This window comes from Danio aesculapii, chromosome 5 (genome assembly GCF_903798145.1).
Source record: "Danio aesculapii chromosome 5, fDanAes4.1, whole genome shotgun sequence".
Lineage (NCBI taxonomy): Eukaryota > Metazoa > Chordata > Actinopteri > Cypriniformes > Danionidae > Danio > Danio aesculapii.
Window position 1 is genome coordinate 58,451,385 of NC_079439.1, and position 27,028 is coordinate 58,478,412.

At 33.8% G+C, this 27,028-nt stretch overlaps 1 protein-coding gene across 1 annotated transcript in view; it reads right to left on the reverse strand.

Annotated features, from left to right (window-relative positions):
* Positions 1-414: 414 nt before the first annotated feature.
* The window catches only part of rasa4 (RAS p21 protein activator 4), a 95,776-nt gene continuing 69,162 nt past the window's right edge, over positions 415-27,028 (reverse strand). The window contains exons 9-21 of the mRNA XM_056458544.1: positions 23,573-23,690; positions 18,575-18,728; positions 18,383-18,447; positions 13,831-13,943; positions 12,735-12,927; positions 10,992-11,129; positions 10,317-10,461; positions 7,536-7,708; positions 6,109-6,246; positions 5,812-5,947; positions 4,124-4,244; positions 2,436-2,494; positions 415-931 (exon numbers count right to left, since the gene is read on the reverse strand). Coding sequence (XP_056314519.1) covers positions 804-931; positions 2,436-2,494; positions 4,124-4,244; positions 5,812-5,947; positions 6,109-6,246; positions 7,536-7,708; positions 10,317-10,461; positions 10,992-11,129; positions 12,735-12,927; positions 13,831-13,943; positions 18,383-18,447; positions 18,575-18,728; positions 23,573-23,690 — 1,681 coding nt within the window. The 3' untranslated portion in view covers positions 415-803. The remainder of the gene's footprint in view (positions 932-2,435; positions 2,495-4,123; positions 4,245-5,811; positions 5,948-6,108; positions 6,247-7,535; positions 7,709-10,316; positions 10,462-10,991; positions 11,130-12,734; positions 12,928-13,830; positions 13,944-18,382; positions 18,448-18,574; positions 18,729-23,572; positions 23,691-27,028) is intronic.

The following is a 27,028-nucleotide window of genomic DNA, read 5'->3' on the forward strand; positions in this document are numbered from 1 at the left end:
TGTGAGAAGTTTGACAGTTTAAATGAGAATCGACTCATCAGTTTTGATCAACAGGCCATATGCAATTAGTTTTTGTTCAAACTACAGACAATTGTACCTACTGTTTCCACACGTGCGCCAAAGCATTTGCAATTTGCTTAAATCAATAAGAAATGCCAATCTGAAGTGCAAAACCAAAGCAACTGAGAAAAACTGTAATGTCTTATTAATTAAATAAGCGGACCCTAAAATCTTTCAAATGCATGAAAAAATCCAAGTTATTCCAAACATTTCACCACCAATCCTGTATATATATATATATATATATATATATATATATATATATATATATATATATATATATATATATATATATATATATATATTCAAATAAAACTTAATACTAATAATAACAACAATAAAAATACACAGAGGAAGAGCCGACATGCAAATCCAAAGTATTTCTTTTTAAAGTTAAAAGCACATGAAGGAAGAATGGTGATTCAAACCATTAAAGCTGAAATTCATTCAAATAAAGTGAACCCAATTGAAACAATGCAGTAAGTCAACGCCATACTCCATCTTACCTTAATGCCAAACACACAGCGAAAACACCACAACTATCCTTATTCGTGACTGCATTCCTCTAACTACCCATCTAAAAAACAAACATCTGTTCAAGAATACAAGAACAAATAAATCTTTTAGCATTTTCAGCTTTCTTTTCTGGTCAGTGTCGAAACAATAGCATGTTTTGAAGCCGCTCAGTGACGGAATAACACTGTGAATGACGTGAAATTCATTACAAACCAGCGTCCTTTCATTTACGTTTGTAGTTCCAGGAAAACGTTTTTATTCTTCGATCTTTCCTCTTCCTCCACCGCAGCATGAGCTTCATGAAGGTCTTGGAGAATGTCGAAGAGTTTTGACACTCCGTCGGATTTCTTCTGGTCTGAAAGTTCAGAATTATGATCCAAATTGATTGACAATAATGAGCATCATATTCAAGTCAACACAAGTAATCTTAAAATAATAAATGGTTTTAGTGGTGCTTTAATGTGGACTTAAAAATTACATTGAAATTAAGACTGAATTTGTATTGTTAAAGAAAGCAGTGTTATGATAGTGTTAGTAATTTTTTATTTAAGTATTTGAAGACATTTGCTAAAGGTATAAGAAAATACTGGGTTATATAAGGTTAATTTGTGTTACTGTGATGAGTTTTTATTTTTATATTCTCAGTTTTTAGTAGTTTTGGTCATTTAGTTGTTTTTTTTTTAGAAATTTTCTTGTATTATAATAGTCTTTAGATTGGCATCATTCTAATATGAATCATTCTAATATGATTTTTTTCGTGATATTAACTTTTTGGGTTGCGTATTATGTTTGTAGAAACTGTGATAATCTATCAGAAGTTTGGGGGAAGTAAGCTAAAAAAATATTAATTAATTATTTATTAATGCTTTTATTCAGTGAGAAAGCATCTATTATATTATATTATATTATATTATATTATATTATATTATATTATATTATATTATATTATATTATATTATATATTTTTAAGTGACTGTAAATAAATTCTAATTATTATGAGATTTTTATTTTAAAACTAAAACAATCCTAAACAAAATATATTCCATATATAATATATAATCCATATATAATATTTTCCAAGAAATAAATCTCTTTCCAACAGAATAATGAGAATCATTATTAATAAAGATAATAATCGAGCAGTAAATAACAACATTTGAGTATTTCTGAAGGATCATGGGATACTGAAGTCTGGAGTATTTCTCAATTCTACTGTTTAATTGAATTTTGTATAATAAATGCAACCTTTTTAATATAATTTGTTTATTATATTATATTATATTATATTATATTATATTATATTATATTATATTATATTATATTATATTATATTATATTATATTAAGTGGCAGTAAAACAAAATTTAATATTATGGGATTTTTATGTTAAATAAATACTCAAAGAATCCTAAAAAATAATCATGGTTTCCAAAAAACCTTTTTTCAAAAGAAAAATAAGAAGTCTGGAGTGAATGTATTAAACATTAAATGGTCCTATTTCACAATATTACTGTTTTATTGCATTTTGGATAATAAATTCTTCCTGTCATAGAAACAATTATTATATTATATTATATTATATTATATTATATTATATTATATTATATTATATTATATTATATTATATTATATTATATTTTGGAGCATTTGTGAGCAAAAGAAATGTCTTTCAAAAAGATATAAAATATGTAATTATTAACTATTATTATTATTAATTGCCAATGTATATAAAATATTATTTCAAATGTCTTTCCATTACTAAAAATATTTAGTTTCAGATAAAAAAGATTAAGTTAAAAGATTCATTTTAGATTAAGTTAATGATACCAACACTGAGAAAAAGAAAGCACAGTCTCTCACCTCTTCCTGAATCTGCCTCCTGAACTCCCTGCTGCTCTTGCAACTTATAATACTTATCTCTGCCGAAAAACAGACAAACAAAATACATCATTTTAGATCATCTGGACATACACTGACATACATTTGACAAAACATAAGAAGTAATACAAAATGTTCAACTATTGTGTTTAATTAAATTTGAACAGAATATCATTATTATTTTATTTATGCATAATTGAATGCACAATTGAGTGTGCTAATGTTATTTAATGTCACTACGAGGCTTGATTCTGATCGGCCGATGAACATTCTCAAGTGAGAAGTTATTTTCAGATAAACACACAGCTAAAGCAGTTAATTAACAGCTTTCGTATTTTGTGATTCACAAGTGCTTTCCGTTTATGTACTTTTCTGAATTGTATTATGGCTTCCTAGTGATGGAATGTAAAATATATGCTGGATTAGTTGCCGGTTCATTCCGCTGTGGCGATCCCAGATTAATAAAGGGACTAAGCCGAAAAGAAAATGAATGAATTAATGAATGAATGAATGAATACATTGCATTATGGGATGCTGATCTCTGTCAACTTTTGATGTTGAAATTTCAACTCAACAGTTTAGCAAAGGGACTTTTATTGACATTTTAGTAGTTTGAAATAATATAATATACACCAAATACTATATAGAGAAATAAGTCTGTAAAATAGCAGAAAATGCCAGACACCAAACCCAGACAATAAATCACTTTAAACGTTAATAAAAGCCACTATTTCAAACTTTTCAAGCTTAAACGTTGTTGGAAGAAAGGTCAAGGTCCCATAATGCAATTCAAAAGCGTAAATAAACAGTGAAAAATAAAAACATGAATCACAAAGTACGGAAAACGGCTCATTTAAGGATATCTTTACAGTGTACAACAGTCAAAAATCGAATCAAAACAAAAAAAGAAGGCTTTGGATGAGAAGTGTATGAAACTAGTTTTTCACACAGGAGTGGTTTGAGGATAAAAACCTGACAAATGTCTTGAAAACATCTGAACAATGTCTTTTGTGGTGTGTGTGGTGTGGTGATCATAGTACAGTATATCTAGAACAGGGGTGTCGAAACTTCTTTTTATGAGAGGCCAAAAACCAACCTTGATTGAGGATAGTGGGCCAAAGGTAAATGGGTAATTTTCTAATTTATTTAGTAATTTTTAAAAATAACTGGAAAACATTGCTTTATATTAACTATACAGCATTTTTAAAAATATTCTATAATGAACTTATTACAGTAAAAACAATCTCATTTATAACAGAATGGAGTTACACTCGTTTTTCCTTGATTTACTCATCTATGTTTTTTGCATTGTCCTCTATCCATCTAGTGATATTGTTTACATTTTTAAAAATCAGATTCATTTACAACATTTAATTGAAACATTTCATTTCAGTTTGCTTTTTTGTAGCTCACTAATAAAACAAACAATAAACAATTTCGTCAAATTAGAAATGGTGGGCCAAAATCAATGGTTACAATTAGCAAACTTTGTCCCAAGGGCCCTACTTTGAGCATCTCTGATTTAGAATAACTGACCATAGTCGGTTCAATTATTAGGAAATAATGCACACGCCAGGGTGTAATGCTCATTCTGATTCCATCCTGATTGAATCAGCTGTGGATTGTTTTCAAATAATTCAACGGTCCATAAGCGATTGTTTCTTTCTTACCGCATGGCATGCTGGACACTGCTGAGATGCTGGTAGATGAGCTGAGCCTCCAGATCTGGGTCCAGTGGGTCGTACCATTCCTGCAGAGTCACTCCATGTCGGGTTTTATCACAGCCTGGGTCTACAAACAAAGAGTTCAGTGAGTAAGACACTCTTTTTTTTAAAGTGAAAAAGTGGCTGTCCACATTTTCAGCACTTTATAGTATTTACTCTACATTACACCATTTAAAAATCAACCTAATCAAGCAATTATGAGGATAATCATAATATTACAAACTTCAAATTAATTAATTACATCAACATCACAAGTGCCAAAACCAGATTTACCAGGTTTGTGCCAATCTGAAAAAATATATATACACTCAATTATTTATTTTTGCTGCTTTTTCAAACTACTTATTTAAAATGAGCTGAATTGACATAATTCCTGAGGCTTTTTTAATATTTTAATTGTTTCATGTTTAATCCACTTAAATTTGTAGAAACAACTGTTAACTTAATCGATTTGTGTTGGGACAACATGAAGGAATTGTGTGTAACCCAGCATTTTTACAGTGTGTACAGATATATATATATATATATATATATATATATATATATATATATATATATATATATATATATATATATATATATATATGTATATATAAATATATAAATATATAAAATGCTAAATGGACAACATTTCCAGTCATGCACCACACATACACACCTGTTCCGGATCACGATTGATTATGCTCACACAGCGCCGAGCTGTTCAAATACTGATTACAAGGACTATAAAGACAGCACACACACACATTGTTGCTGAGTCTTGTTTATCTGTTTGTAAACTTTACTACGCAATTCCTTTGCCCTGTTTCTTGCTTTGTTTGTTTGTTTGTTTGTTTACGTTGCCTGCAGCCTGCCTGTACTGACCATTTGCCTGATATTAATAGGATATTAATCCTGTCTATATCTGCTTGCCCCTGTATTGACTATTGCCTGACCATCCTATTAATAAAACCTGTGTTTGGATCCACATTCCTTTGGCCAGTATATATATATATATACACACACACACACACACACACACACACACACACACACACACACACACACACACACAGTCAAGCATGAAATTATTCATAGCACTGACAGATTTTGACTTTAAAAAAATCATAAGGGGGAAAAATAAATGATAAGAAATTATTTTAAATCTGTCACTGTTAAAAAAAACTGCTTTTAACATCACAGAAATAAATGACAGTTCACAACATATATCAATACACGCCCCACAAATCTTTGGGAAATGATATAAATTTAAGGGGAAAATAAAATTAATAATAAAACAACAACAGGACAAATCTTAACCAATTTCACATGAATTTAAATGCATTATCTTTCTTTTTCTATAGATATTCAGTAACTAAAATATGATTTTAATAAAAATATCTCTAATAATCAGTTTTGTTCAAACACACCAAATATATTGCCTATATTTACTGAGAAAGGATTTTAAAATGGGGTGTGCACATATATGCTGAGCACTGTACATTTAAAATACATTTAAATAGGAATATAATTTTAAATGATATTAAAATTGTGCTGTATATATATATTTTCATTATATAAATGCAGCCTTGGGGACTTTGCAAAATAGCATCTAGCTCAATCTTAGCGAAAACACAGTGTGATATTTGCAGTACCTGATTTCTCCTTCTGATGGCAGCAGCTCCATCGGTCTGCTTTGTAGATGCCGGGATGAAAGCAGCTCATAGTGTTTGTGTTGTGACTGCAGGCTTTCCTGAGAGCCGACAACCAGTGATTCAACTCATTTACACTCTGCAGACAAAGAGTTTCTACAATGAGACATCAAATAAGCCTTTTTAGCTTTTTCAGGCCCCATTCTTATAGTCTCGCCAAACAACAAACAAGCGGCTGAGAATCAGTGCCTATAAAAAGCCTCATTGAGGATTTGTTTGTTAATGGAGTAAAGCACTAACTTTGCAGTCCAGGTATAGGGTCTCCTGCTGGCCCAATTCTTCACTGGAGATGATCTGCATGACATTGGCACTGCCGAAACACTTCTCCTCCACCTTTTCTACCGCACGGATCTTTGGCAGGGAAATAGATGAGCTCTTCTGCAGTCAAAGACCAAACGCTTGGTTAATATAGCTTTAAGGGTTTTAATCAACACTTATAGCCACTTCAATACATTGAAAAAAGCTATATACAGTGCTCAACATTAATAAGTACACCCCATTTTGATGAATGAATATTTTTATCCATTTCTCAGTGAATACATGTAATATATGTTGGTGCATTTGAACAAAACAGATTTATTAAACAGATATATTTATTAAAATAATATTTAAATAATATTTAAAAATAGACAGATAATACATTTAAACTCATGTAAAATATTGGAAAATAAGCTAAAAGCTACAAAATTTCATACATTTTTTATTTCTCTTGGATTTTGCGTTTTCTACATTTAAAAAATATATATATATTTTTCGCTAAAATATAAGTTTGGGTGTACTAACTTTGAACAATTATTATAAGTTATTTTGTTTGATTAGCTCCACATTTGGCTACAGTACTTACTAATCTAATGTATATGCACAAATATAATATTGTTAAGCTTTCTTTAGAAAATATTCATTTAAATGAGAGATCTGTGAGGAGTGAACTCATATGCTGAGCACTGTACAGTTGAAATCCGAATTATTAGCTTTGAAATTTATTTATTTATTTTTTTAATATATCCCAAAGGATGTTTAACAGGGCAAGGAAATTTTCACAGTATGTCCGATAATTATTTTCTTCTGGACAAAGTCTTATTTCGGCTAGAATAAAAGCTGCTTTTAATTTTTAGATGAAAACTGCGAGTCAGGTGACAAGAACTGACCAATCACCTTCATACTTTGTATGGAATATAAACATTTCTGTAGACTAATTACCACAGACAAACACAGAACAGCGAAACGCTGCAGTGCTTTTGCATACAATGGATGTCAATGAATTGTAAGTTTTGGGCGAACTATCTCTAAGTTTTGTGAATAGGTCAAGCTGCTTTGATCAAGCCATTGTATTGTTTTTCAGTGAAATTTAAATTACTGAAAGAGCTGCAGTTTATTTTGTGTTTTATAGGTATATTTTATGTTTTAAAAGCGACTTCAAAGTAAAGTAATCAGTAATCTGATTACTTTTTACATGAAGTAATTAGTAATGTAATCAGATTACAATTTTCCAGTAGTAGTCAGTAATTTTCAATCGATTACTTTTCAAAAGTAACTTACCCAACACTGTTCATGTACAACCATACCGTATGCAACATATCTCTCTGTATATACATGTTTCTTTCCCGCTTGTTGCTGAAAATATAAATATTCTATGAATAAAAAAAAAAGTCATTGCCACTGCCCACCTTAGATTGCAGAGTTCTGGAATAAGAAAGTGTGTCTTTGCTGAGCGTCACATAATACTTCTTAAAGGGAGAAGTCATTGGCATACACTTGTCCTTGGTCCTGTGCAGGAAGAGAAAACCTTCTTTCTCCATAGTGCCACACTGAAGGCTCATTCGCGTCTGAAGCTCAAGATCTGGATTCAAAATAAAGCAAACACAAGAGACTAAGCAAGAGAAGAGAAGCGTGATGTGTGACATAATATACGTCCATAAATAAATACAATATACATGAACATATCACACACTAAAATATCATTTCATTTCAATGAAACACAATCCCTTCAAACTGGTGTCAATGCTCCTTGCAATCATGGAACAATATCCTGTAGTCCACTTTGCAGGGCACTTGTTGTCAAATTGAAAGGAAATGGGATTGAGAACCGCTGGCTTGAGTTATGAAAACCATAGGACACATTTTTAAGCATGTTAACGTGTCTATAACTAAAGTGTAAATGGGAAGCTGATCTGGGTAGTGTAATTGACAATGATTCCTGGTTGGATCTATGTAGCAACCCTCTTGGTGTGTTAGCCTCAAATTCTGCTTGGGAAAGACAGTTTAAAATTTTACATAGACTGTTCATTACACCTGAGGTCAGACATAAAATGAATCCAGGTCTGTCTGAGCTGTGTGCGAAATGTAAATTAGACATTGGAACCTTCTATCATTGCATGTGGAGTTGTCCTTTTATACAGCAGTTTTGGGACTTGATTAGACTGCAGCTCGAAGCCATCTTTAAATGTACATTTTGACTGGGAGCAAAGACTTGCTTACTGGGCCTCAATGATGATATACCTTATAGTTTTCGGAACAGAGACCTACTACATATTTTGATTTACTTTGCTCGGAAATGTATCCTTGTAAAGTGGATTAATGAAGAACTGCCCAGTTTAAATCAATGGCTGCTTGCAGTCTGCAGCATAATCCCACTTGATACCACTTGAGGCTTTCTCCACAGCTATGAAGAATAAACCTTTTCTATTTTATCGGACCTGGGACCCTTTCTTTGATTATCTAGGAACCTTTAAGTCTCTAAGACTAAAAGCTTGTCTCTTAGACTCAGCCTGGACAAAAGAAATGTAATATGCCTTTTTGCAATGTAATATTGTGATTTATTTATTTATTTTTATTTATTTATTTTATTTTTTTATTATTATTATTATTAATTTTTAATATTATTATTATCAGTGTAATTATTATTTAGTTGTTGTTTATTTAATTACAATGTAGTTTTATTTACTATTATTATTATATGTTTATTTTCCATGTGGGGGTCAGAACTCAAAAAAAACTCAAATTACATGTATGACAGATATTATCTTTCTACTCAATGTAATTTTCTGACATGTTTTTGCACCAAAAATGTGCAATAAAAATATATTTGAAAAAAAAAAAAAGCATGTTAACGGATTGTTCTTCCAATTTAAAATGCACAGTTAAAGCTATGTCACAAAACATGATGTGTACGCATTCATTTGGAGCAGTGAGAGCACACCGTTTTAAATGGGTGGTCCACTACGATATCATATTTTAAACTTTAGTTGATGTGTAATGTAGCTGTGTGAACATAAACAACATCTCTAGATGTAATACGCTCAAAGTTCAATGCAAAGGGAGACATTTACAGAGTTAGCTTAGCAAAGGATACAGCGAACAAAGTTCGGAGACTATAAAAAAATACATCCGGGTTAGTGAGATCATAAACGTTTAAGAGTACGCGCGTGGCATGGCCAGAGGCGCTGTATTGTTAGAGTAGAGAAAGCTAAAATGCAGTCCAAACGCTGCTATTTCCACAGAGCTTGTTCTGTTTCTGTATTTGGGCTTTCAAAGAAACAAACAGTTCCAAACTGTTGTATTTTAATTATGTTTCAGAGAATTATAAAAAAGATATAGCTCTAGCATTTGACAAAGGATAGCTTTCAGAATCTCTCTCAGTTCAGTGCTGGAATCGGCTAAAAACTCCTCAAAGAAGGAGCAGCTCCAATCATATTAGATGAAGCTGTGGATTGTGAGCCACAACAAGTAAGTATTTTTATTTGGTAAAACTGATCTATTACATGCACAGATTCTCAAAATAATATGGCTAACAGCTAAACTGACTGACAGTATTTACACAATGGCAAAGCATGTGCTAGTAGAGCCGTGACACTTCCTGGTGACATGGAGCCGATCTGCAAATCACAGCACATTATGTTAGCTGACCAATCAGAGCCTCTCCAGGATGGGCTTTTCAGAGGAACTAGGAAATATGACAGTCGTTTTCATGTTAGCTGAATATATAATCAAAGTAAGATTTATGAAAAAATTACGTGATTTTTTTTTACAAGTGAAGGATGAGTACACATTGCTTTGCACCCCATAAACACAACCAAGCCCTAAAAATACACTCTGGACCACCCCTTTCTCAGCTTCTGGTCATGAGAAAGAGCCAGTTTGATCAAATCCTTGCTCACTATTATAAATGCAACCACTTCTTTCTACACTTACATTATCATACTGTAGATGAAAACACCCAAACCTTTTCACTTTTCACTTCTGACATTGGGAGGGTTTCATGACAGTTTAAGGGTCTGTTCATTTTTGAACGAACTACATAATTAAATCTGCTGCTTCAACAAGAACATTTCAAAAGTGGAGCTTGTTTATCTAAAGATTGATGGGACCTGACAGGTATGAATGAGTGTCCAGCCATGCACAGGGATCCACTCAATTTTTCATCAAATGGCTAATTTGGAGCAGCTCACCCTCTGACTCATGACAGTTGACCAGTCTGGTGATGAAGTCTTTGAGCTGGGTGATGCCTTGCTGAATGGCAGGCTGCAAACGCACCATCCAAGGCTCTTTAGAGCAGCATGCCAGAGTGTCCATGTTCCCGATGGTCTGCACGGCCTGAGGAAACACACATGAGGCGGTCAAAGGAAACACGGTAACCATTATGAGACCTTATAATGCAGTGTTTCCCAACCCTGTTCCTGAAGGCACACCAACAGTATATATTGTGGATGTCTCTCTTGTCAGACCCGTTAACTTCAGGTTTTGGAGTCTCTTCTTAAGTTCTGACGAGTTGATTCAGGTGTGTTTGATTGGGGAGAGGTTGAAAATGTGTACTGTTGGTGTGGGTTGGGAAACACTGCTATAATGGATGGAGGTCATGATCTATGGCGAAAGTGTGACCAAAATTGGGGTTGTTTTTACAACATAAAATCATTCGTTATCCTCTTTTATTTTGTGAATAGCTTGTAATGAAAATTTGAATGTGCCATAGAATGAAAATCTGAATGTATCTAGGCATAGCTAAATAATATGAGCTCAGGACATGCAACTGACATACTTTGATCCTCAAATACAACTATATAATGTATTATGAAACCTATCTAAGGATACACAATAACAATGGTTTTCTGGAACGTTGTTCATACTTTAGCAAGTAGCAGGAGTGTGCGGCTGGTACGGGCATCGGCATGTTTCTCTCGTAGGTGAAATAGTTTTGGAGACATGATGGCAGGTGAGATGAACCGCAGACACAGGAAGCTGGTTACAGCAATGAACTTCACCTTCTGAGGAAAGAAAAATACAAGCAGATTATAAAAGTACTTTAAGCAATACAGTTGCAATTACAAACCCTGACAGAAATTATTCTGCCCTTTAAAGAGCAATACCTGCCCTCTTCATTTGTTTCTATTACAACCCCAAATCAGGCAGGGAAGGGGGTCATTGCTAGATCGGATACGTTTGTGGCCGGAAGTTAATGAGAATTATTTCTGTTATTTATTAAATTTCACATTTATTGTATTTTATTAACATCTACTCCCACCCCAACCATAAACCCAACTGTCACACTAACGTAAAAACATTAGTTGTACCGAGTATTATTTATGTTATCCATTAAATTACCAAATAAATGGTATTTTTTAACGCCTACTCCCACCCCAACTCTAAACCCAACCATCACAGTACTGTAAAAATATTAATTATTGCTATACAGTGTCATAAAAAATGCTGCTTTATTAATGTACATACCGCACTTCCGGCCGGCCGCATATTTGATCTAGACTTTACCAGGGAAGGGACTGTGTTTCAAAGATATCATGCTAAACGGTTAGCATTTTGGCAGATCACCTACTGTTTAACCAAACTCTTCAAAAACATGGATTTATTTATCAGTAAAAAAGTAAAAAATATTTGCTTAATTCAATCAATTTAGAAACCTATGTTTTTATCTGCAAAATATATATATTTATATAAAAGATGATATTTTAAATACATTTTTTTTTTCTTTGAAAGCGAATGGGGTCAACAGCAACGCTGGTAAGACTCGACTGACTTTCACTGTATGAACCAAAAACAGGATTTAAAAAAAAGAAATTGGTGTCATTGCAGATGCAGGAAACTCCTACAAGATTTACAACATGAATTGTAAGCAAATGATGACAGAATTTGTTTTTGGGGGAGTTGTGAACTGTCCCTTTGATGTCTACTTTTAAAATTGTGCAAAAACCCCACTATTGAGTTTGCATAAATTTCTTTCCTTCACTGTAAAGTCCAAACTATACTTCAATTTTCATACAACGGTTTTTGCACACAGTTACACGAAGACATACAACGTTAGCATACAACGCTCACACGTGCTTTGAATTATTGTGCACTACCAAGTTTGTCCACAAGGTGTCAACAACGCCATTGTTTCACAGTCTGAAACTAATCAAAAGAACAACAACAAACTATTGAAGAGAACAAAAACAATAAACGCTTTTGATGACGAGCACTTGTGTGAGGGGTTTAAAACAAGAACTAAACTCTATATTCATTTTACTAAGAGAAAGAAGCCTGTACAATAACAGAAAATGCACTGGCAGTTTTTTTTACAAGGTTTTTGTTGCTTAATTTACAACACCAACCCAGACAAAATAACACTTTAAACTATTAAAATAGTCACTTTTTCGAACTTTTCAAGGTGGAAAGTTGCTGGAAGAAGGATCAAGCTCCCATAATGCAATTCAAAAGCATAAATAATCAGGGGAAACAAATAAATGAATAAAAACATGAGTCACAAAATACAGAAAACTGTTCATTTACGGTCATTTTTTACAGTGAACTGTGAAAGTGCCAGGTTTTACAGGCCTTAAGAAGAAAGAATGTCTGTGAAAATGAATGTGACTGACCCGGTACTCCGGGTCCGGGAAGCGCTCCTGCACTCTAAGGTAGAGCTGATGGAAAACCTGGCAGATGAGCAGCGGGCAGTAGGATGCAGACTGTAGGATGGAGGTGAGAAGCTCAGACAGGTATGACTGGAGAAGGCTGGAGCTCTGCTGAATAACATCAGATTCTGTCTGCTGACGGTGCAAACCTGCACACCTATAATACCACAAGAGAAAAGCATTGTATTGGAAAAATTTGGCATTGCGATATTGTTTTGCTGTAATATACAGTTGAATTCAGAATTATTAGCCCTGTTGTTTAATGGAAAGAAGTTTTTTCGACACATTTTTAATAGTTTTAATAAGTAATTTCTAATAACTGATTTATTTTATCTTTGCCATGATGACAGCACATAATATTTGACTAGATATTTTTCAAGATGCCAGTATTCAGCTTAAAGTGACATTTAAAGGCTTAACTAGGTTAATTGGGCAGGTTAGAGTAATTAGACATGTTATTGTATAACGATGGTTTGTTCTGTAGACTATGGAAAAAAATATTGCTTAAGGGAGCTAATAATTTAGATCTTAAAATGGATTTAAATTTTTTTTAAACTGCTTTCATTCTAGCCGAAATAAAACCAATAAGACTTTCTCCAGAAGAAAAAATATTATCAGACATACTGTGAAAAAATCCTTGATCTGTTAAACATTATTTGGGAAATGTTTGAAAAATTCACAGAAAGGCTAATCATTTTGACTTCAACTGTATATTGCGATAGTAATATAATTTCACTAGATGTGATATAGCTTTATTTAGAAAGATTTCAACAGTTTAGATTGACTCCATGGGGATGATCAAGTATTGAACAGTATTCAAATACAAAAATGTAACTGTCAAATGTAAAATTCCATGGTCATCATTGTATAAATAATTTGATAAAATAATATAAAAATAATATTCATGAATATCTTTGTATTTTACTATTTAATAAATAATCTAATTTAATAATAATCCACTATTGTGGATACACACATTGCGATATCAATGCTCAGACGATATATTGTTCAGCCCTAATGTACTTTTCCAAAATATAAAGTCATATTTTGGTTGTCTTACCCTGCTTCTTTCAGTTCTACTTTACTGGGGTCCAGTTCTACGTATTTCTTTTCTTCAAAGATTCGGTTTATTATGGGCCCCAGAAGCCGGTGCAGATACTGCATCCCAGCCACCTGCCGGGAGAGAATGAAGACAAAGGTGCCTTTGTTTAATATTGCGCATAATCACATTATGAAAACTGCTGGAATAAAATATAATAAAACAGCAGGAAGTTTAAACCAGTCTAGATGTGCCAAACGCTGTTAAATGTAGCATGAAATACAAATTAACCACATTCACCTTGTTAATGCGTGTTCCTGCTCTTATTAGTTGATTCAATAATGTGTGTATGTTTACTATGTTGATTTTTTTTCTCAAAATAATTTATGGTCCCTTTGACATTTTTTGGCTAGAATAAATATTAATCAAATTTCATTCTTCAAATCAAAAGGCTTTGATGTATACTTTAAATCAGCTGAAATATTGTTGGTCAATTCTTACACATGCTGCACATCTGGTAAAACCTGGTCACATTAAAGGGTCACATCCTAATTGTGTTGTTGGGGGCCCAAAGTTTGAGCAAATACAACATTTATAAAATACACTGTAAAAAATTCATTTTACGTTTTTTTTTTTTTTTCCCAGCAGCGTAAAATATTTAAACAGATATTTACCAAAAAATAATGGCAATAAATTACAGAAATTTACTTTATAATAATGGACTTTAAATTACAGAAATTTCCTTAAATTTTAATTTCTGGTAAATTTCTGTAATTTAACGTCTGTTATTTAATAGTAATTTTTTGTAATTTAACGGCCATTATTTTATGGTAAATTTCTGTCATTTAAAGTGTCTGTTATTTAACATTAAGTTTCTGTATTTTAACGTCTGTTATTTAATGGTATTTTTTTGTAATTTAACGGCCATTATTTTATGGTAAATTTCTGTAATTTAAAGTATCGGTTATTTAACATTAAGTTTCTGTAATTTAACGTCTGTTATTTAATGGTAATTTTTTGTAATTTAACGGCCATTATTTTATGGTAAATTTCTGTCATTTAAAGTGTCTGTTATTTTACATTAAGTTTCTGTATTTTAACGTCTGTTATTTAATGGTATTTTTTTGTAATTTAACGGCCATTATTTTATGGTAAATTTCTGTAATTTAAAGTATCGGTTATTTAACATTAAGTTTCTGTAATTTAACGTCTGTTATTTAATGGTAATTTTTTGTAATTTAACGGCCATTATTTTATGGTAAATTTCTGTCATTTAAAGTGTCTGTTATTTAACATTAAGTTTCTGTATTTTAACGTCTGTTATTTAATGGTATTTTTTTGTAATTTTACGGCTATTATTTTCTGGTAAATTTCTGTTAATTAACGGCTGTTATTTTACGGTAAATTTCTGTAATTTAATGTCTGTTATTTAACTGTAAATTTCTGTAATTTAACATCTGTTATTTAACATTAAGTTTCTGTAATTTATTGACCGCTATTTTACGGTAAACTTATATAATTTAATGGTAAATTTCTGTAACGGTCAATTTATGTAATTTAACGGCCGTTATTTTACTTTTTTTTCACTACCCCAGCTAAAATAGCTGCTTTTTTTTTACAGTGTAACTATGATAAAAGTTCATTGCAAAGGGAGATATTTTATCTTACAAAATTTGCTTTTTAAGGCCTTTAACAAACTGCTGGTAAAGACTATGGTAAGCTTCCTCCTGGGTTTGTGACATCATAAACCCCAAATTTCCTTAAACGTGCCCAAGATGGTCACAAATCAGAACACACTGCACTGTAAAAAAATCTCTTAATTAACAGTTTCCGTATTTTGTGATTCACAAGTGTTTTCCTTTTTTTTTTTTTAATAATGTATTTATTACATTTTCAGCCAATACAGATACAACTCAAATAAGTGAATGAAACAGGGGGGAGAAAAAATGTAATAATAATTATAATAGTTAAATTAAACAAAATTTTAGGAGATATTGCATATTCATACATACACAAGATCTGACCTCATTAAATCAACCCTCTGATGAGTATGGAGGTTATGTTGCAACAAAAACGGATCACACCTCTCATGAAATAAAACATCTTTGCCATGTAAAACACAAGTTAAGTAGTCGAGTGGTAGTACATATTCAAGTATTACCCTGTGCCATAAAGACTTTGTAGGAGTTTTGTCCATTATCAAGTTTAGGAGTGTTTTTTTATGTTTGTTCATATTAATCTCATCGTTTATCCCAAGCAGCATTTTCTTTGGGTCACAACCAATATTAATAGCTAAAATACCATTAGTTTCTTGTTCAATCATGGCCCAGAAATTTTGAATTTCCCTGCAAAGCCAGAAACAATGAACAAGGTCTTCTTCCTCTGTTTTACACATTGGTGACTCTTTAAACTTGTGCCTCTGTGAGGGAGAGATGTGAGCTTGATGTAGAATTTTCATTTGCCTCTGTCAACTTTTCATGTTGAAAATTCAACTCTATAGTTGAACAAAAATCTTTTATTGACATTTTAGTAGTTTGAAATAATGTAATGTATAAGGAATAATATATAGAGAAATAAGTCTGTAAATTAACAGAAAACATACTGGCAGTTTATTATAATGTTTTTGTACCATGATATACAACACTAATCATGCATTCACACAGGGCTTCATCGTCAACGCTTGCCCGAGAGCGTGTCTGAAGTTGAGGCTGACACGATTGTCATAGCAGCGTCAGCCAATGAAATTTGTCCGCAATCGGCTACTTTCTGAGCTGGGGTATTTGCATAAAGCAATCTGATTGGCTGACACTTCCGTTGGCGCTTGAAAAGTTGAGAAATTCCCAACTTCTGCAGTGAGCAACGCCACTGAAGCAGCACCGACAGATCCACAAAAACACAAAAAAAAAAAGAAGTGTGCCAGAGCACAGTTCAGTTGGGCTTTAGCATAGAGGGCTTGTAGTGTGAGAGTAAAGCACACTTTCATATAGATTTATTAATCATTGTTACTGTTCAATGAACGCAAACTGTAATAGTTTATTAAAGATGCAAACCCTTGCTGCACGTCAGCTGCACCTTCGGCAAACCTCATAATACCTGCAGCATGATGTAATGTAATGTTATGTGTATTTATATAGTGCATTGATTGTGTATGGCCATACACCCAAAGCGCTTCACAATCATGAGGGAAGTCTCTTCACACCACCACCAGTGTGCAGCATCCACTTGGATGATGCGACGGCAGCCACAGGACAACGGCGTCAGTGCGCTCACCACACAGGCGCTATTGGTGGAGCGGAGAGACAGTGATAGAGCTAATTTATTGGATGGGGATGATTGGGAGGCCATGATCTGTAAGGACCGATGGAGGGAGTTTGGCCAGGACATGGGGTTACACCCCTACTCTTTACTAGAAGTGCCAGGACCTTGGTTTAATGTCTCATCCGAAAGCACGATGACTTTTACGGACATTTATGAGCAACAGAATTGGTGGATCTATACAGCAAAAGATTTGACTGTGTCATCGCATCCCAAACGATTTAGGGTTGCTATTTTAAGACCAGCGCAACTACCATTTTCAGGTTTTGCACCACGTTGTTTAAATAGAAAATCCATTTGCTTCACTTTGTGGACTCATGGGTGTGCTGGTCTGAAAAGGAGGTATGTTAGGGCATATTGTTGGTGCGTTGCTATTTTGAGGAACTAAAATAGACCGTGCTATTGACCAACTAAAAGCTGGTCTAAATTCCAGCGCAGAGTGCATTAGTTATATGTGCCTATGCAGGTCCAAACACTTACACATTGGTTATTACACACAGGATGTACAGCCTGTAATTTAACGCCTGTTATTTTACGTTTTTTAAATGTAAAATAACAGAATTCAGTGGATGGGGATGATTGGGAGGCCATGATCTGTAAGGACCGATGGAGGGAGTTTGGCCAGGACATGGGGTTACACCCCTACTCTTTACTAGAAGTGCCAGGACCTTGGTTTAACGTCTCATCCGAAAGCATGATGACTTTTACGGACATTTATAGCAACAGAATTGGTGGATCTATACAGCAAAAGATTTGACTGTGTCATCGCATCCCAAATGACTTAAAATAATACAAAAAAATATAACTAAAGCAATGTCCACTGTCGGATTGAGAGCATCTCTGTTAAACTGAACAGTCGCATCATCAATGATGTCAGCGTCAGCGTGAGGGCCGAGGGACAGAGGGAACAACCATGCCTAGTAAAGTACACCCTAAATGAGATAATATATCACTTAAAAAATTTTTTTTTCAAACATTTCAAGGTTGGAAGAAAAATCAAGGCCCCATAATCCAATTCAAAAGCATAAATCAACAGGGAAAAACAAAAAATAAAAAACGTGAATCACAAAATATGGAAAACTGCTAATTCATGGATATTTTTTACAGATTCTGTCAACTGACCAGTCAAAACCCATTGCAGATTTCCAGTTTTAGGAGAACAGGAACAGTGGTGTCATGGTAAAATATTTAACAAAGCATGAACACGTTACGGAGCACCCCATAAACACAATCTAAACACTTGCAGATTAATATTTACCTTCAAAAATGATTCCATAGACTTGGATGCTAATGAATTACTGCGGAACAGTGTGTTGGGTTCGGCTAAAGGATAAATGAAAACAAAACGTAGCATTAGTAGCATCATAGTGCAAGTAATGGAGAAATACATCCAAAAAGAATAATAAACAAAGAATATTTTGACACATATAAATGTTAGCTCTTTGCTTACTAGTCTTGTCCAGCTCCAGTTTGAACAGAACGTCCAAGAACTCCTTGACAAGCCCTTGACCCAAAAACAGCTTCACTAGATTATTAGCTACTTCCTGTCTGCTCTCCGCTGTAGTGGTCTCATCAATCAGCATGATGAAATCAGGCCAGTTTCCCTATAATTAACAGTCATTGTAATCACAAATGAGGTTATGCTTACACAATTAAGTTTCTAATATATAATGCAACACAGTGAGCTAAAACCATTAACTTCAGCAAATAGGGCTGCACAATATATAGTTTCAGCATTGATATCACAATGTGGGAATCCGCAATAGTCACATCACAGGATCTGTAATGTCGATTCAGGATTATAGTTGTGGAGTCATTTTAGTTTAACCATAAAAAAGTGAAAGTTTACCAATTATGTGTGTGTTTTTTAAGGCCTGTGACAGTAAGTAAACTAAAGCATTTGGGAGTTACAAGGAATTGTTACATTTGTAGCTTTAACAAAGATTAATAGCATTTAATTGTTTATACAATGCAGACTATATAGTTTTATTGTACATTTGGTTGTTTTATTTCTGTACCTGAATACTGTTAGGGCCCTATCATACACCCGGCGTAATAAGGTGCAAGACGTGTTTGCCGAAATTTGTTGCTATTTTAAGACCAGCGCAACTGCCATTTTCACGTTTTGCACCACGTTGTTTAAATAGAAAATCCATTTGCTTCACTTTGTGGACTCATGGGTGTGCTGGTCTGAAAAGGAGGTATGTTAGGGCACATTGTTGGTGCGTTGCTATTTTGAGGAACTGAAATAGACCATGCCATTGACCAACTAAAAGCTGGTCTAAATTCCAGCGCAGAGTGCATTAGTTATATGCGCCTATGCAGGTCCAAACACTTACACATTGGTTATTACACACAGGATGTACAGCCTGTAATTTAACGGCTGTTATTTTACGTTTTTTAAACGTAAAATAGCAGATTTTTTTACAGTGTAACTATGATAAAAGTTCATTACAAAGGGAGATCTCTCTTACAAAAATAGCTTTTTAAGGCCTTTAACAAACTGCTGGTAAAGACTACAGTAAGCTTCCTCCTGGGTTTGTGACATCATAAACCCCAAATTTCCCTAAACGTGGCCAAGATGGTCACATATCAGAACACACTGCACTGTAAAAAAATCTCTTAATTACATAAATATAATTACATAAATTTCCTGTATAAATATAAAAATCAGTACCTCCATACCTTCTTCACTTCGACAGGGCTTTTTTCAGTTTATTCATGACAATCTGCATTTTTATCATGTTATTATTATTAGCAGTATTATTTTTATATCCATATTTATATTGGTTTGAATAAAAAAAAAAGTTTAGATTAGTCCACCTGTGGTGTTTTGAAGACGTATGCATTACCGTATAGGGCATAAGAATAGGACGTGTGTTTGGATATAACTAAATTTTTTGACCACACTTCGTTATTATTGTTCATTTATTAATTTGCTGGAAATTAGAACTGAATTTAGAAATAGTTTTGAAACGAATCTTTGCGGTTAACAAACTAAATTAAATATGTAGGCTAATGGATGTCTTCAGTGGAGTGCGTACAACACTGTTTTCTTACTCCAGGAAAGTAAAGGAGTAAAGTAAAGAGTTAAAGTAAAGAGAAAGTAAAGAGGCTGAATGGAGGAAGCTCATTCTCTATCTTCGCGCTGCAGATGGTCTGTTTAACTGTTTTCTCACTAGTGAAGCATTCAGTTTTTCCACTTACAAAGTCTGCCATGTAAATAGCAAATGCGCCATAAATGCAACTGATTTTAAAGGGAATGGGAGATGAGACTCTGATTGGTTTAATGCACGTTTTGCCCAAAACACACAAATTACTCATTAAGAGAATAAGCACAACACTGTTAGACCATGCGCTGAGGCACAAAGTGTATTTTTCCATCCTTAAAATAGCAAAAGGGGATTCAGACATGCCCTTAATGCTCTTGCATCATGCGCTTTAGACTTTGCGTTTAGATTGTTAAAATAGAGCCCTTAGTCTTCTTCACTGTATTTATCTATATTTGTAATTTGGTTATTATATTTTGTGCAATCTAAAAGTATTAATTCTTTCCAAATAGAGCTACTCAAGTTATCTGCTGAAATATCAGAATAAAAATTGAAGAAATCAATCAATACTGCAATTAAAGTTTTTTTCCAATATTGTGCAGCCCTACAAGCAAACATACTAAAATGTTCTGTTGTGCAACATTTTGAAGAGATAGTTCACCCCAAATAAATTTATTCAATCACCAATAATTTTACCCTTTTGTTATTCAAAACCTGTATGACATAAAAGTACAGAAACAAGCAGCCAGAAAAATACACTGTCAGAAATAAAAAGTACAACTTGGATGGTACCTGTTAAAAATGCCACTTTTAGTTAATAATGTGAACGATTTGTGCTAATACTATGCTTGGCATAAATAAGTACACCTTTTGAAAATTTATATTTTTATCCATTTCTCATTGAGTATGGACAATATATATTTTGGTGCATTTAAACAAAAATGATTAATTAAACAGTTATATTTATTAAATTACGAATGTGGTCAACATCTTTGGGATTATCTTTAAAAAGATCAAAATTATTTGCCCCCGTTTGAATTTTTTTTTCTTTTTTAAATATTTCTTAAATGATGTTTATCAGAGCAAGGAAATTTTCACAGTAAGTCTGATAATATTTTTTCTTCCGGAGACAGTTTTATTTGTTTTATTTTTGGCTAGAATAAAATCAGTTTTAATTTTTTAAAAACTATTTAAAGTCTAAATTATTAGCCCATTTAAGCTATATATTTTTTGATAGTCTACAGAACAAACCATCATTATACAATAACTTGCCTAATTATCCTAACCTGCCTAGTTAATCTAATTAACCTAGTTAAGCCTTTAAATGTCACTTTAAGCTATATAGAAGTGTCTTGAAAAATATCTAGTCAAATATTATTTACTGTCATCATGGCAAAGATAAAATAAATCAGTTATTAGAAATGTGTTATCAAAACTATCATGTTTAGAGATGTGTTGGAAAAAATCTTCTCTCCGTTAAACAGAAATTGGGCAAAAAATATATGGGTGGGGCCAATAATTCAGGGGGGCTAATAGTTCTGACTTCAACTTTGGTTCCCTTGATTTTTACTATTTATTAAGGGCACCTATGAAAATCAACTTTTGTAAGCTGTTTGAACAGAACTGTTTGTAGGTATAGTGTGTCCAGAGTCATATTGGGGTGATATAAACACAATTAGTCTTTTTTAAATAGGATCCAAATCCTTCCCATTTTGAGGTCCACCGCAACTTGACGTAGGAGTGCGCTTTTCCCCGCCGACCGAATTGATTGACAGCCACGTATTAACATATCTCCGTAGTAACGCGTATAATCATACCCATAAGACAGTACGTGCGCAAAGCAACTGGGATTAAAAGATCTGTTCAGCACTCTGTGATCAGCAGCATCTCAAGAGTGAGTTTTACAAGTTTGAAATGTTTCTAAAACAGTGCATGTTTGTAATAAATACAATAAAGTCAATATGTAACTCATCACCACAGCCGCATAGTTGCAGGACAATTATAAAAGAAGATGCATCAATCCCGGTTTGTGGACATTAAATCAGGTTTATTTTGTACATAAATGTAACGGATGTCCATACAGCAGTGGATATTAACGTGTATCCTGTCACATTTGCTGTGCAAAAACAGTGCCAAGTTGAATCTATGTATGCGTGCATGTGTGTGTGCGTGCAAACTTTATAACGACATTGTGTGTGACTCATCGTTGCAGAAAGGCTTGAATTAACTCCCCAATAAATACATCAACCATTGGAAAGGTTCTTACTGTAGAAAGGGAGATCTGTGTCATTCTTGTCTGTCACTGTGCTGTTTATCTACGCGAAATGCAGCAGGTGAAGGCTACACCCATCAGAGAAATAGAGAGGGAGATATCTATGGCTCTGATGCAAGTGGGAACAGTGGGCGGAGAGAACTAGCTCATTTGCATTAAAGGCACAGGCAACAAAAACAGCTACATTGTCCTAACAGCTCAATTTGACCACATTCAGAAAGGTATAATAAATAATCTGATGTATATTTTGAGCTGAAACGTTACAGACACATTCTGGAGACACAAAAGACTTATATTAAATCTTGAAAAAAAGGGTAAAAAAGGTGTCCTTTAAAATTTAATTTAATATTTTCCCTCAACGTATTCAATGGGGTGTACAGATTTTTGCACCAAAATCTTCAAATATTTTGTTAGATTAGTTCCAAATCTGTCTTTGGTATTCACTAATTTAATGTATATACACAAATCAACCATGTCCCAAAACACGCTTGCAGCCAATCAGCAGCAAGGGGCGTGTCTAGTCAGGACAGACATGATTTTTGCTGCTTGTTCAAACTACGCATTTAAAATGAGCTTAAACAACACAATTCTGGAGATTTTATTGGGAAACCTAAATGTTTTATGTTCAATCCACTTCAATTTGTTACATTAACTTAACGGATATGTGTTTAGACAACATGAATGAATTGTGGAATGTGTGGAACCCTTGCTTTTTTTACAGTGTGTGTTTGTTTTGAGGCTTGCAAATATCAACATAATTTGGCAAAATTCATTTAATGTCCCATTATTAATCCTTAAATATGTACCACCATGACAGATTTGTACTGTAATTTCTGAGGGTGTACAGAATCATGCTTTCTATGTTCCACAACATAACAACAAACTATAAGAATATTGTGGATTGTTATTTTAGGTGAACTGTCCCTTTAACAAAAGCAGGCATGAGTAGAGAATTCACCACATGCATACAAATGAGATCAGATAACAATGAGTAGTGCATTTCGCAATCCGTGCACCAAATTATGCCTTGTTATCTTGTTACAAGGAATATGCCATGTGAATTTAGGAGATAATACAGAGCCATATTCCCTGAGATAAGGCTCAGTCTAAATGGCATCAGACTCACGTTGAGCTGAGAGCCGACCGACTGGCTGAGTAGCTCTGTGAGTGGCTTGTAATGGCTGGATGGCAACACAACCTCGTCTCGAAGCCGGAGATGCAGCCTCAGGGAACCCAGAGTACCTCTACGAGAGAAGAACAGAATTGCAACAATATTGCAGCAGTACACTGTAAAACCGACCAATAATCTTACTTATAAAAAGATGGTATTGCATGAGAAATGAGTGATGGAAATAACAAATTCTGAATAAAAAATCCCTTTATTTGCAAAATAAAGGTTTTTACACTTGCTTCAAGTGTTTTAAGACTTAAAATACAAATAAAATCAAAACTAACCATATCCGTAGGCTAGCTCACACTGCTAGTTTTGTGGTGAACAATTCATCTGTGCATCTCACTAAGAAAAAAAAAATGGTTTGCGCTTTAAATCTAAAATTTAAATCTGAAAATGCCCTTTCTGTTTTCAGTTAAACACTCAGGTTACATATAATCATATGTAAGCCTCAATCAGATCACATGATTTTTATTGCCAGTTACGAAAATCCCTATGTCAGATTATGTGATTTTGTTGTGGGTAACAAATGTGCCAGACTACACGTTGCTTTACGATCAGTCATCCAAGTGACATCTACGACGAGTGTGCCATTGCAACGGAAATGCACCAACAGGCTGCTATTACTCCACCAAAACAGTCACATCTGTTGATATAAAAATATTTCTTATTACAATTTTCAATAAAAAAAAAATACTATTTCAATCTCAATAAACACTGATGCTTGCTGTCAACTAGGCTACATTTAAGGTCATTCATTACGACATTGATAGGATCTGTTGTTGTCAAAGTTATGTTTCTTTTTTAATATTGCGATTTTTTTCTTTGAAATCTAAATGTATATTTTCCTGTCAGGGTGGCTTATTTAAAACTCCCTTGCCTGAACTTGCCACGAGTGAGACTGAGAAAATGAAAGCACATCAGCACAGAGGATAAATCAGATGCAAGACATAATCTTAAAAAAATAAAGAGATAATAAAAATGTAGCAAATATATGACAGAGGTTTGTGATATGAAAAATACAGTGGAGCATTATTTAGATTCTTATTTTCCAAAGAGCGAAACAAATCATCCACCTGCACAGTTTAGTAGTGGACGACAAACAGAAAATGGTGTGCAGGAGATGTCTGTAAGGTTGTAATAACTCTCCCGAAACCCCTTTCCTTATCTTTCTGAATGAAATGCTTCATTATAATATTTCGTTTCCCTAGGAACCCTTTTGTGAACTTTAAAAAGATTCGCTAGGTAAATTTTTTAGTTGACTTAGGCCCAATCCCAATTCTACTCCTTAGCCCTTCCCCTTAGCCCTATGCCTTCTAGCTAAAGAGGATTGGGACACATCTACCCCTTCACGTGAATGTGCAAAACGAGGGGTAGGGGTGTGCCAATTCTCTTTAGCTAGAAGTCGTAGGACTAAGGGGAAGGGGTAGATAGCCCTTCGAACAGAGATTTTTTCAGGACCACACTCCAAACCAAAGGGTAAGAAAATTTCCCAGAATACACCAGCCACAACGGCAGTATAGCTGCACCCGGAAGTAAGGAGATACACAAATTAGTATTTTTCGTCATTATTACGAATTTTTACAACAAACAAGCACATTTTAATATATTCATAACCGTGTTCATGTTTTACCGTCATGCTTTAAAAAAAAAAACGCTAAAATAACTCCTGTACAGCAGTCCCACAACATACTGACACTCGATGACACTTGAATACCCTGTCAGAAAAGTCTAGTGGCTGAGAATGACCTTTTTACAGTGTCTGCCATAATGTTAATGCGTTTTTTTTGTGTGTTTACATAAATGTATATGGTCACTGTGTAAATGCACAGTACAGTTATGATCTTATTGCCCCATTAGATCGTTATGGTAACATAATATATGCCTTCAGTGATTTCCTGAAGATAAATATTAAAAAATAAAGCAACTGGAAAACTACAGCAGTCACGATCGTCTGATCTCACATGAAGCAAGAGCTCATGATGGCATATGATAACGTGTGCAGGTGCTGGAGTGCTGTCCCATTTCTTAGGAGTAAATTTTGAAGCCCTACCCCTTCACACTCGGTTTTAAGGGCCAAGGGGAAGAGGAAGGGGAAGGGGTAGGGGTACAAAAATAGAATTGGGATTGGGCCTTATTATCCAACAATTTTTTGTTACCAGTTACCTTTACAAGCACAGACACACACGCACACCTGACTGGTTTTTTTCTGTTATTTGTTTTTCTCTGTTTTCCAATTGTATTTGATTCCATGTCATTTGTGTACCTCTTTGCATAATACTAATAAAAAAACTAATAGTAACAATTTAGTTTTGTATATATATATATATATAAACTATATATAAACTAGGGTGGCGCTGTGGTGAAGTGGGTATCGCTGTCACCTCACAGCAGGAATTTCTCCCCATGTTTGCGTGGGTTTACCCCGGGTGATCCGGTTTCCCCCACAAGTCCAAACACATGCGCTATAGGTTAATTGGGTAAGCTAAATTGTCTGTAGTGTATAAGTGTGAATGAGAGTGTATGGGTGTTTCCCAGTGATGGTTTGTAGCTGGAAGGGCATCCGCTGTGTAAAACATATGCTGAATAAAGTGGCGGTTCATTCCGCTGTGGCGACCTCTGATTTATAAAGGGACAAAGCCGAAAAGAAAATGAATGAATGAATATATAAACTAAGATAAATAGTCAGTATGTTGTCATAAACAATCAATACAACTGATTTCAGAACCGTTTTTCAGAGAACATCACAAAGGTTGACTTCATAAATTGATATTGTATCCCTAAAATGTTTGTTTTATTTGTTTTTAAGATCAGTGTTCACGTTGGTTGGACATTTGAATTTGTTATCTGTTGGTACATTATTTCTCCTCTTTCCAATGTATTGGTTTTACAAAAATTGTGATTTCAAAGAAAGAGATTTAAATTGCAAGCTATATTTTAATTTATAAGTAATCTACAGCTGAGCCGATGTAGTTTTATATTGTAGTTGTATGTAAGAACCTCCATTAGTAACGGTGTCATTACTATTATACCATTGTAACACAAGTCACACTATAATTTGGGCTAATGAAATTCCCATTAAAGTGAGACAGTATCTTCCACGTGACTTCAATTACCAATAATGGGAACAATTCAATTCATTTAGATAATGTGACTTTGAACACTGCAGATTAATACAAACAACGACAGCATACTAAATGACAAATTAAGTCATGAAAATGGTAATACAAAGCAACTGCATAAGTGATTAATTCAGTCACAGTGACCTTAAACCAAGGCTAAACTCATTTAAACTCATCAAACTGAGTTTTAGTGTTAGCAATACTAGCACACACATTATTTACCCAAAATGGCTTTTTTACCACCAAAAAAATAACGACCAATTGAAAATGAATTCTCCACTTATTTACA